Source organism: Pyrgilauda ruficollis, unplaced genomic scaffold (genome assembly GCF_017590135.1).
Source record: "Pyrgilauda ruficollis isolate IOZ18807 unplaced genomic scaffold, ASM1759013v1 scaffold18, whole genome shotgun sequence".
Classification (NCBI taxonomy): domain Eukaryota; kingdom Metazoa; phylum Chordata; class Aves; order Passeriformes; family Passeridae; genus Pyrgilauda; species Pyrgilauda ruficollis.
This window is the reverse complement of record NW_024516984.1, coordinates 420,423-432,635: the sequence shown is the minus strand read 5'-3', so window position 1 is coordinate 432,635 and position 12,213 is coordinate 420,423. Positions and strand designations below refer to the sequence as shown.

Below are 12,213 nucleotides of genomic sequence, written 5' to 3'. Positions count from 1 at the left end.
TTCAGCACTGTGATACCTCTGCAGTTCTCCCAGAAAGAGGAAAAGAAATTGTCTGAGGATAACTTTTACAGGAACATCTCAGTGCAGAACTAAATAAGCCATGTCCTGGGGGAAATTTCATGTCCTCTTGACAATGTATGCTCAAGGTGATTGCTGGTGAGTAATATTTTTCTTGGAAGCTTCTTTCCAGAAGTTGCTTGCATGCCAAAGTAGGGGGAAAGCAGAAATTATTTTCCAAATAAATTTTGTTCACAGGAGTGTCAAGTTCAGTAATATTTTCACCTTCAGCATATTCTTCCCTTCTAATACAGTGTCTGTTGGTTTTTTGAGACCATCAAGGTAATTTCTGTGTTGTGTTTAGCTTTCAAATCAAAGGTGAGATTTTTTTGCAACACTTCAGCAGTTTATTCAACAGCTTCTCAGACCATTAAACCTTGCAACATCTTTGGGAGGAGATACACAGATTACTATTGCTTTTGAGTTAAGCTTTTCTTTATTGTACAACTATGCAAAACAACATAATTTGTCAATGGCTAGACAAAGAGTAGAGTCATTGCTAAAAGCATCTTGATGAAAGCTGGTGCTACAGTTTCAAGTGGCTTTTGGGTTCAGGCAATCTTCCACTGTTCGTCTGCATGCCGCAGGCTCCTCGGTTAACTCTGGCTTCTGGAAGCTGCCAACACACAGTTTGTAAAAGACCTCACAACTCTTTTCACCCTGCTGATTTCATCCTGGTCATATCCTCCACAAAGCAGGATTTCTGAACTCTTTCATCATATCAGGTCTTAAAACCTCACTGCTCCTGAGAAGATTCTTTTGTTCTACATCTATCATGGATTTTAGACCCCAAGGAACCCTTGACAATAGTCAGTCACATGCCTTACAGATCTGTACTTTCTCCATATTCCTAATACAGGCCAGGAGATCTCTTACATTGGAAGGAGCCTTAGGAGGTCCTCTAGTTTAACCTTCTACTGAGAAAAGCACCAACTTCAATGTTAGATCAGGTTACTTGGGATTTTGTTTCAGTTTGGTTTCAAAAATTGCTAAGCATAGAGCTTCCACAGACTTCTGGGAGGCCTCTTTCAATGTTAATCTCTTTTGCTGTGTGGGGTGGTTGTTGTGGTTGTTGTTGTTGTTATTATTATTTCCAGTCAGATTTCAGATTTTCTCATTCTACAGTCAATAACTGTCTCCCCTTACCCTTTTGTTGTGCACCTCTGATAAGAGTCCAGATCCCCCTTCTCTCTAAACCTAAGGTTGGATTACTGATTTCTCCCGTAGACAGACAAGTGTTGCACAGAATTTGACTAATTTGTCTTCACATCACTGCTATCTGATCAAGAGTTCCTAACTGCACTTATGAGGTGGAGCATAGATACTAGAGACAGCAATTGAAAGTCACAGAATCACAGAATAAACTGAGTTGGAAGTGAACATCAAGATCAGCGAGTCCAACTCCCGGCCCTGCGCTGGACCACCTTGTGCCTGAGAGTGCTTTCACTTTTTGAACTCTGTCAGGTTTGGTGCTGTGATCACTTCCCTGGGGAGCCTGTTCCAGTGCCCAAGCACCCTTTGGGTAAAGAACCTCTTCCTGACATGCAACTAAACCTCCCCTGAACAACTTCAGGTCATTCTCTTAGGTCCTGTTACTGGTCACCAGAAAAAAGAGATCAGTATCTGCCCCTCCTCTTCCTCTCTTGAGGCAGTTGCAGACTGCAGTGAGCTCTCCCCTCTGTCTCCTCTTCTCCAGGCTGAACAGACCAAGTGACCTCAGCTGCTCCTCATGCAGCTTCCCCTCAAGGCCCTTCATCATCTTTGTAGCTCCCTGCAGGGGAGCAACACTGGAGCAGCCTGTTCCTGAAGGACTGTACCCCAGGGAAGGGACCCTCTCTGCAGCCTATGGGAAGGACTCACATTGGAGCAGTCTGTGGAGGACTGCCTCCCATGGGACAGACCCCATGCTGAAAAAGGAGTAGAGTGTGAGCAGTTCTGTCTCTGAAGAGGAAGGAGAGGCATAGACAACCTGTGAACTGACTGCAACCCCATTCCCCGTCCCCCTGCACTGCTGGGAGGGAGGAGGGAGAGAAAACTGGGCGTGAAGCTGAGCCCAGAAAAGTGAAGTTGAGGGCGTGGGAAGTTATTTTAAGATTTATTTCTCATTATCCTACTTAGAATTTGATTTGCAATAAGTTAAATTTATTTCCCCAAGTCAAGTCTGTTTTGCCCATGATAGCAATCAGCGAGTGATTTCTCCCTGTCCTCATCTCAACCTGTGAGCCTTTTGACATATTTTCACACCCCTGTACAGCTGAGGAGGAGAGTGATAGAGCAGCTTTGGTGGGCACCTGGTCTCCAATCAAGGTTAACCAACCACAATGAGCATTTACTGCAAGAAGAATGTGAGACCAGGAATCAAGGGGTCCATTACAGGACCTGGAGGAAAGCACTCTCACTCCTTTCACCAAACCCAATCCCTCTTTCTGTTTAGTAGTGGTATCTGGTTCCAATCTTGTTTTTTTTGGTTTTTTTTACCTTTTGTCCCCACACATCCTGCTCAGTCAGCAGGTCACCATTTAAGCCTTTGTTTGCCCAGTTTTCATCCTCTCTCCCATCATCTCCTTGATTTCCTAAGTCCCCACCACTTCCTTTTCTCTCTCCATGACAACCCTGATCTCTCCAGTTTCCTTATCCCAAACCACCTTGGCTGTAGTTTTACTGCAGTGAGTGACATTGTTCTTTTTTCCTCCTGGAGGTGGATGGGATGGCTGATTTAGGACATGGATGAGACAGCTCCTTGCTGTCAACTGTGGCACTGTGGCCTGCCCAGCAGAGAGCAACTGGAATCAAGAACTGCAGAAAGAATCTCTTGAAACAACTCTGGTCAGACCGCATTTAGTCACTCTGTGGGATGTGGGCCATTCAGGACCTGATCACTGGTCAAAGCTCTGGGGGAATGCAGCTTGCTCAAACTGATAACACTTTGCAGCTCTGAGTCTCATAAAAGCCTAGTGTAGAAGAAATCAGGGGACATTTTAGCTGCTCAAAAGAAAGAATATTCCTACTGCCTGTTTTTTTTTGCAAATATTTATAAACTGGTGCAGAAACTAAGGGGAACAGTGAAAAACATGTTAGTGCAGAAGCCATGTCTTTTCCTCCTATTTTTTCCCACCTCTATTTTGAGTCCTTATCCAAAATATGAAGGCAAGAAGGCATTTCAGCAGAAGTGTTTCCAGTTCTGGAATAAGGACAAAACAAAGTGTTTTCTCCTACCCTGTCTTAGGCAGATCAGATATTTTTGCTGAAGGTTTTGATGTGACACAAACATAAATCAGCCTGGCAGCAAAAAACTGATGGGGGAAAAAAGAGGAAAAGTTTCATTGTAGCAAAGGAAAGAGGAAAGTGGTGTATAGCAGGAAGTGCTGGCCAGCTTTAGCATTAGGAAGTACTGTTAACCCCTTCTACATTTGTAGTACATACACCAAATGTGATATTACCATGAATAACATACATAGGTTCATCTACTTAACTCATTGCTTTGGGAATTGAATTGAGATCTTGGCTCTGCAAAGTTTTGGCTAAGCCTTGATTCCTGCACAGAACTCTGACTCAATGAGGCTGTGGAGACCTGTCTGCCCAAACCACCTACAGGATGAAAACCCCATCAAAGGCAACATGTTCCAGGTGGAAGGAGGAAATTTCAGACTGAACTTCTATTGTTGAGCAAATCTGTCCCTCAAAAGGAACCTTGAAAAGTCAAGGGTCAAGAGGGAACTCACTATTACATGTCATAGCTCACACTCTAGGAAACTAAAACCTGGGCCAAGGTAGGGATATGTGAACAGAGGGAAAAGATCTATGACTAACTGACAGAAAACACCCAAAAGCTAGCTCACAGGGGCCCAGGCTTTTGTCACAGTGACTGACATTTTGCCTACTTGGAAGGAAATTAATTAGAGGAGAATGAAGAGCGTATGTTGTCAAGTGGGTGTAAATCAAACTAAGCAAACAAAGGAGTACAGGGAGAACTCAGGCTGACATCAAGGCTGAGAGAGAAGAAAAGGCTGGAAGTAGCAACAGCCACAGAGATGGGCATATTTCCTCCAAATCTGTTTATATTTCCACATGTTGATGAAAAGCCAGGAGAAAGGTAGTAGCAACCAACGTACCCAGGAAGGGAAATTTCTAGCAAAATACTCACAAGCTGGTTGCAGTGCTCAGGATTACTGACCTGGTCCTGGCTGGTGCTGCTTGTGCAAACACGTACCACCTCGTAGGAGTGGAACACTGCATCACACATTCTAAGTCCTGTGAGTACCTGTGCCTACAAAAGCAGTCTTGCTTTTGTACCAAGGAAAAGCACACAAGGCCGCGTAAAAAACTGTTCTGAATTCAGCTTATAATTCAGTTACTCCATAAAGCCCAAAGTGGTTTTTCTCATTGTTCTTTATAGCCTTCCCAGATCTTCTGGCCACAAACACATAATTTATTTAAGCCACACATAAACAACCGTGATTTACGTCAGCTTTTCATTCAATGGAAAGCACATGAAAGAACTTTCCTTCTGTGTGTTACTTGCCTGCAAGGGCTGGAACACGTCTTTCCAAATTCCTGGTGGTAAACCCAAGCAGTTGTCAAAGCTTGTTCCATATTTGGCATTTTAAGAACTTCCCATGAGTTTTTTCCATTACAGAATCATTCAGTCACCATTTGGCACCTCTCTGTACCAGATGACAAGTGAAATAACTTTATGACCTCTGAAAAAGGCAGACTCTTAACTGGACTTGATGTCAGCCTCTTGTCAGAGTGCAAGACATATCTATGGCAGTTGCCATACAAACTTGTATGACACTGAAGTGAATGGAGTTATAATTCAGCTTGTTATTCTTTAAGAGAATAATGATTAAGGGTCACCATCTCAGTGACAAGGAAATGCGTGCCAAGATGGTTAAAAGCTGAATCAACAAAAACAGTCACATGAAACCCATTTTAAAAAACTTTGCTGCAGTATACAGAAATAAATAAAACACCACTCCTTCTGCTTTTTAAAATCAGGGTTGGTCTCAGGCAGGAACACGCAGTACACTTGTCTCTCTGGCAGCATGCCCTGTACCAGAAGTAATTGAAATTCTCCAAAATCCCCTCCTCCCATCTAAGACCTGGCAAGGAACAAGCACAGTATCGATTGCTGTATCTGAGGGCTGGCTGACAGGCCTCCCTGCCCAGTGTGATTCAGAGTCCTGCAGCAGCTATTCTAAGATTAGTAGTCCATTCCCTAAAGAGTGTGTCTTCCTGATGTCTCTTCTGACAGGGTAAGCACCCCTCACTGGGCCACTGGTGAAAACCAGCTCAAATCAGTGTTATTCCAGGGAGTGCCCTAAAACAGCCTCAGCTCAGACGGAGCACACTCTGACCTGATAACCCTCAACATCTCACACCTATAAAGGCACTGGGATGTGTAGCTGGCACTGCACTCACCACCTGCTGCCCCAGGCATACCTCTATACTGGTCCCATAGCACTAATAAATGTCAAATATTGACAATCTATGCTCAGCTGTTGTTGAAAGAATATGCTGCTTGCCACTTACACCTGTAGTATCTGCTGCTCTTCATGCTGCAATGAAGAGGCAATTTGAGACCTGTTGTTAGGCAGATTTGCCTTGCTCCTTGGCATCTGTCCATAAGAACTACCATTAGGTGGCTTAATGCTTGCCTCCTTCAGAAACTGGAAAAGGCAACCAAGTACATTAATTAACACCTGGTATTTCAAGCATTGTACTAGAACACAGCCTTTGCTTCAACATCCCTTGCCTCCCCCTTTCTGCAGAGGAAGTCTTTGATCTAAGACACTGATTTGTGAGACCATGCAACATAAATTACATAGGGTTCTAGAGCTGGCAGCACTGGCAAGGAAACCAGAAGCTGCATTTGAGACCATCTGCTAGACCAAGTATCAGATCCATCTGATATTTGTCTTTCAGCACACCAGCCACCTTTCCCCATTCTCTAGGGTTTCAGACTTGTTAAGAGAAGGGGCAGTGTGGCACAGCTGGAGACTTGAAATCCCCAACATACCTCATCAGTCAATAGCTGGATTAGGGTAAATTCACCACAGGGACTTTTCCTAGGAGGCATTTCTCTCCTAAGGGTGAAGGAATTCACATGTCCACTTGCTGCAGTCTGTATAGGAATGCTGATTATTATACTATGATAAAACATGAGCAGAATGGCCTGGTCTCATTATGAAGGTTGTTGCAGACTACTGTAAGAGATTCACAGATGGCACAGTAAATTAGAATCTGTGTTCATGCTTCCTATATTTTCTCCGATGTATTCTTTCAGTGTGAAACATAATTTTTCAGGATAAATAAAATTTCTGAATCAGATTTTCAATCTGCATCACGTGTAATGCCATGTGCAACCTGTTACTTGGATAGTATTGTCTTACCCACACAACCAAGAAGCACATGCACACTTCCATCATGCCCTGAAGTCGTGACAGGTGAACGGGAAGACACACTTGGCTGGCAGGGTGGATGCAGGAGGAGCTGTTCCCTTGCAGCTGCCAATGCCAGAGATCTGGGGCAGCTTGGATAGCTGGGCACAGACAGGGAATCGTACTGAAGTGTGACTGCCACTGAGTGTGGTTGTATGGGCTGCTTTGGCCTTCTTGACCTTGAAGCAGCATTACCTAGTGTGACAGCATCTGCAGAGAAGGTCAGCATGTGCTCCTACAGGCAAGGACAGGAGAGAACTTACAGAGATTCATGGGCAGCACAGATCTAAGTATCACCAGTCTCAGATAATTATGAATTACAATACCCATCATTATACAGAGTGCCTAGAATCTTCACCTTGAGATGCAGAGCTGCAAACCTTGTCCTTGCTAAGTGAAATAAGCTGTGTGAACTTTGTCTGACAGCAAGTGGGCACCACAGCAGCTGGATAAGCGTGGCCACCACACCACCACTCACAGGGTGAGGAACGAGCTCTTTAGCAGCCAGCCTAAAATGTTAAAGATTTAAACTCTACCTATTAGCATAATTCTAATTATTACCAAGAACACAACATGCATGCCAAAAAGAAGTTCAGAATTTATTACTTTCTCAGTCATTGTCTCACTTTGGTCTTCATTACTTCCTGGTATCATCCCATATTAGAGTCACAGGAAACTCAAAAAACCCTCCAAAATAAATTTGGATTGCAAACAGAGGTCAGTGCACATGGCTTTCAAGTTCCAGGACTGCACCAAAATGCAAGGAGAATGTCTGATGATGGGTTAGGATGGGCTGTGAATTCAATGCCAGTCTAGGGAAAGAGGCAGTACTAACAGTAACACAGGGAATAATTTTAAATGCTTCTGAAATGTGGTTGGGCAATTAGGCTCTGTTGCCACATATACCAAATACCATCATGTGACACAATGCAGAATTATGACAGTGGAGCCCTCTTCTCGCTCAAAGTCTTTCAAATTCTGTAAGTTTGTGGTATTTCTGAAAATTATCCATTCTTCTGTTCTTGTGGGCATTTCAAAGTACTTCACTTAAAAACTACAAACTGATTTTGAATGTTTTGTCTTCAAAGAAGGGTAATACAGTCATTAAAAAATATACCACAAAAATGTTCAGTACTTCAGTCTGGCAAAACACATCCTTTAAATGTGTTAACAAAATGAAGATAATCCTGTACGATGTATGTCTGAGAAATAGTTTATTTTCCCAAGTAAAAGCAGTAGGAGAATTTGAGAATATTTTTGACACAGCATCAAGCTGTGCCCTCTGAATTTTGGACATTAGTGACTATTGTCCTGAATTTCATGAAATTGAAAATTCAACAGAAAAAAACATCTACCTTGTTATAAAGCTGCATTTATAAAGATATATAACATTGTTATAACAAAGTCCAATCAGAGTCTTGTTATATACATGTATATAGCATTGCCTAATTTATAAAATTTGGCTGAAGAGTTGCCAGCTTTACAGGCAATAAATTATTATGATCAAATGAAAACTATAAACCGAAGTAGACTTACAGTAGTAATGTGCTTAAAAAATTATGTGCATATTAATTATGATAGCAAAGGAACAGAATACTGGAAAGCAAAGCTTGTTTTAAAAATATGTATTATAATTACAGCAGGTATTATTAACTTAGTAATAACTGTAACTTTGTATAAACACCAGGAATTGCATTTACCGAAAAACCTCACAAGAAACACACAAAACAGACTGGGCAAAAAGAGCAATAGGTAACTGCACATCAGTTGTTTACAAGGCCTATGACAAGGAGGATGCAGAAAAAGACACTCAAGATTTATTAGGTGGGGAAGTAGGATTGGTTACATTCTGGAAAATGAAAGAAACATTCTCTTTTATCCTTTCAAGGAAAGGGTCGGCAAGAGTCTGATGTTGCCCAGGGAAATGCTTCCATTGCATCAGCTGTGACATGGAAAGTGGCTTCTTTGAATTAGGCTTCCCATGGTTTTGTTCAAGCTGGCAGCTTCTAGATAGGGGAGGCTTTTCTGAGGAAGTATCTGAAAAAAATGATGCAGTAAACTAATCAGAGAAAACTAAGAAAATTTCAGTCTGAATCAATAAGACAGCTGGTGATAACAAACAAGAGAAAATAGAACAGCACATATAATCATTCTGTACCAACAAAATCCAAACATATATCCACAGTAAGAGAGGGAAGGCTGCTTCTTGCTCAGTGACTGAGGTTATCAAAATTACCACATGCTAGCATAAAGACAAATCCTTTTACACATGGATGGGAAAGGAAATATCTTATTTGCCAACTTCCTTTCCTCTGTCTTCCTAATTCTGTGACATTTGGCCTGCTCTCATTCTTTGAGTAAATCTGAATCTAGATGTATGTTGCAGCAAAATTCACGCTAGCTTCAATTGCTTCCCAGAGGAATCACTCCAGCCAGCTAAGAATAATTTGAGTAGCTGTTTCATTGACTCAGCACACTAGATCTGTACAGTCTGTACATCCAGATTATGCCAAGTTGTTCAGTATATACAATACTGTATATCACAGTAAGGGAAAGACTATTCCTGTGAGATTAATTCACTTTTAAGAGAGGATCCTAAAGCCCCAAATAGCATCAGGTCATTGCAGTGCACATCACACATTGATGGCTTTATGATTCACCTGATGCATGGCATAAATGAAGAAATAATTTTGTATGGAAAAAAATTGCATCAGTACTGTTACTGGTTTAAAACTTGCCATCAAATATTTTCACAGCAGTATTATGTGCTCGTTAGGAAAGACCAGTGACATGAGCAGCATGACTCAGACTATTCTTGGTATTTTTAAGTTTCTGAGAGCCCATAAAGACTCATAAACACAAAACTTTCCTTTTGACTGACATATGATGTTTGAAGCAGATTCAAAATATATTTTTTTACTGGCCAGAAGAAAATTTAGAATAGATGCATTTACAGATCCTGCCTTCCTGACTCCTAAAATACACTATGTTCAGGTAAAACAACAAGCTTATAGCTTTGTAGCTGAAGTGAAGGGCAGCAGAATAGCAAGCAATCCATCTGCATGATCCATGCACAGGAAATATCCTCCTCCCAAGACCCCTGTAGTTTTCTAAAGATCACCCTAGTGTGAATGGACCACAGGAGATGATGGTTGTGAGACCTGTATTATACTGTTTGGCTCCTCTTTAGTTTATCTTTTGAATCATGCTTGCTAGAAATGGAGGAGACGATTCATTGGAAGTTGTTGGCTTTTCTGTACAGCAGAATCTATCCCCAGTAACCTGGAATCTGGTTCCTAGAGGCAATAATTTGACAGTCTTCTGTTCTTAGGAAAGGCAAGAGACCAGCTACTGGGGTAGCATTCTGGGGTGATCAAACTGAAGCCCATGACTCAGAACAATTTGACTAGGGAGACAATGAGCCAGCTTGTCCTCTGCTCTTGAGGAAGTCAAACCTTCCCCTCACTCTATCATTACCACCACTTAAGGCTAATAATGGCCTTCACGTTTTTCCATGATTTACTGCCAAAAGGTTTTGTTCACTGGGAAGAGGAACTACCCTTGAAAAAGTCACAGAACCCAAGTGGCCAATGTGGTGATTGAATTGATGAAACCAAAGTATGTTCAAAGCATAAGATAAGAATTCAAGATGTTAAGACAATTGTAAGCTGCTAAATCAAATTGCAAGCACCAGTGTTCATCACAGTAGCAACACAAAATTTCTCTGGATTTCTGCAATCCAGGAGCCACACATGCCTCACTGCATACCACTGGGAAAATGCGGCCAACATTTAACTCAGAAGGTGCCTTTCCCACACAGATCCTGTAATAGTACCTAAATGGAGGATGGTAAATTTAGAAAATCACTTATGAAGAAACAGAAGGTCTAATTTTTTCAATCATTAAAGAAAGATACAAAGATGATTTAATCAGCATATGGAGCAAAAATAAAGGAGAAAATCAAATTCTTATGGCTACAGAAGCCCTGTGGTATCACTAGCCAAGTCCTCCTCATTTTGGGTAGAATGAGATGAGAAAGAAGTACAAGTCTAACTGATTACCTGGAAACATGTAAATCATCAAGCAAAAAAGTATTTGGTTTGCATTACTTCTTTTCTTGCCCCTGTCTATTGAGAACACACACTCTTGTACCCCTTTCCTGAGCTCTTTTTATTGAGGTTTCTGTGTGCATTTAGAAGACATCAGGACTGGTACCACACTACCACTCCTGTAAATAGTGTACGTGGATATTTCATGCCCCAAAAGAGAAACATACCAAAGCAATAGACATTCTTTCCTTTAAGAAACTAGATGAACTACAAAAACTAAAATGGATAAGATGCTAGCATAACTTATGATCATTTATTTTTTTAATCCTGTTTCCAACTTAAACCTATATACCTGTACACAGCAAGGTGTGAAAACAACTTTGATATGCCAGAACAGGAGACAGGTCCCTACAGAAAGGATAGATGTGAATGTTTGCTACTTGCATGATAAATGAACTGGTTGTTACTGCAAGGAATTAATCTTCTTCTCCTTTCATGAAGGACTCCTATGGATTAGATAAATCAGCCAGTGTGTGGAAGATTCCATAATGAACCTCATTATTTCAATCCTCTTTTACTGAGAATCAAAGTTTTCTCCAGAGACAGACTATATATAAAGAATGGATTCCACAGCAGTGGCCAGAGATAATGAAAAACAAACTCACTTTGATGGTCAACCTTTCCCCTACAGTCGCACTCAAGCAAGTCATGAGTAACACAGCTGGAATCTTCATGTAGAGTAAAGAGATTTTTAAGCTCCTCAATAGAAAAATGTGTGTGCTCAGATGTCTTGGAAAGGTCTACAACTGCCCCAGAAAGGTCTTGTTTGCTGATCTGTCTTTGATAAATCTTTTCTTCTATTGAACCTGTATTGAAAAGAAAAACAGATAAATTGGGATAATTTTTGACCAGTATTTACAAAGAAGTCAAATCCATTTCTTGATAACAATATACATAGGAAATGCTAAATCACTATTTTCAGCTTTTTAAGAGAAAACAAAGCAAAGGCAAATGAATCAGTGTGATGTCTCCATCTTAACTGCACTCAGAACAAATATATATATTTAAAGAACAAATAATATATATATTTAAAGAACAAATTATTTCCAAAACCATTCCCTCTCTTTCTTTTATGGACAAAATGTCAACATCTGTCTCACTCTGGGTAAGCTGAGCACCATCTCTGACCTGTGGTTAGCAGCCTGTAGATATGGACAGCATGTTTCTGACCATCTCTCCACACTCTAGCCATTGCCTGAGGAAAGCAAGAAGATGAAGAGCATGAACAGCCTGCTGTACAAGGATACTTCACTAAAGCTTGTAGCCTTCACTGACCAATTACCAGTTCTGCTCACTTGTTCAAAGAGATGTTGTCTGGATAATGCATTCCCCAATGACCCTCTGTGATTGTTTCTATAAGTTTTCTGGTATTAACTGTAAACAGTTTTGAAAATATAATTTACTTTCTGCCATTTATGCTTCACTTCCTTTCTGTACACTTAAGTAGGAAAGTAGGTGTTTCAATTATTTCCTGAAAGAAATCCCCTCTTCATATTTGTTTTCCAAGCATTAACAACTATTTAATATTTCAGGAATACTGATCATTCTTTCCCATCTCCAAAATTGTTTTTTTTCCATAATACATTTTTAAAAGTGACTTTTACATT

The 12,213-nt window shown here is 40.9% G+C and overlaps 1 protein-coding gene across 1 annotated transcript in view; it reads right to left on the bottom strand.

Moving 5' to 3' along the window:
- Positions 1–8,158: 8,158 nt before the first annotated feature.
- Positions 8,159–12,213, bottom strand: part of RAD54B (RAD54 homolog B) — a 61,369-nt gene continuing 57,314 nt past the window's right edge. The window contains exons 13-15 of the mRNA XM_041464521.1: positions 11,735–11,801; positions 11,212–11,412; positions 8,159–8,534 (exon numbers count right to left, since the gene is read on the bottom strand). Of these exons, the coding sequence (XP_041320455.1) occupies positions 8,308–8,534; positions 11,212–11,412; positions 11,735–11,801 (495 nt within the window). The 3' untranslated portion in view covers positions 8,159–8,307. The remainder of the gene's footprint in view (positions 8,535–11,211; positions 11,413–11,734; positions 11,802–12,213) is intronic.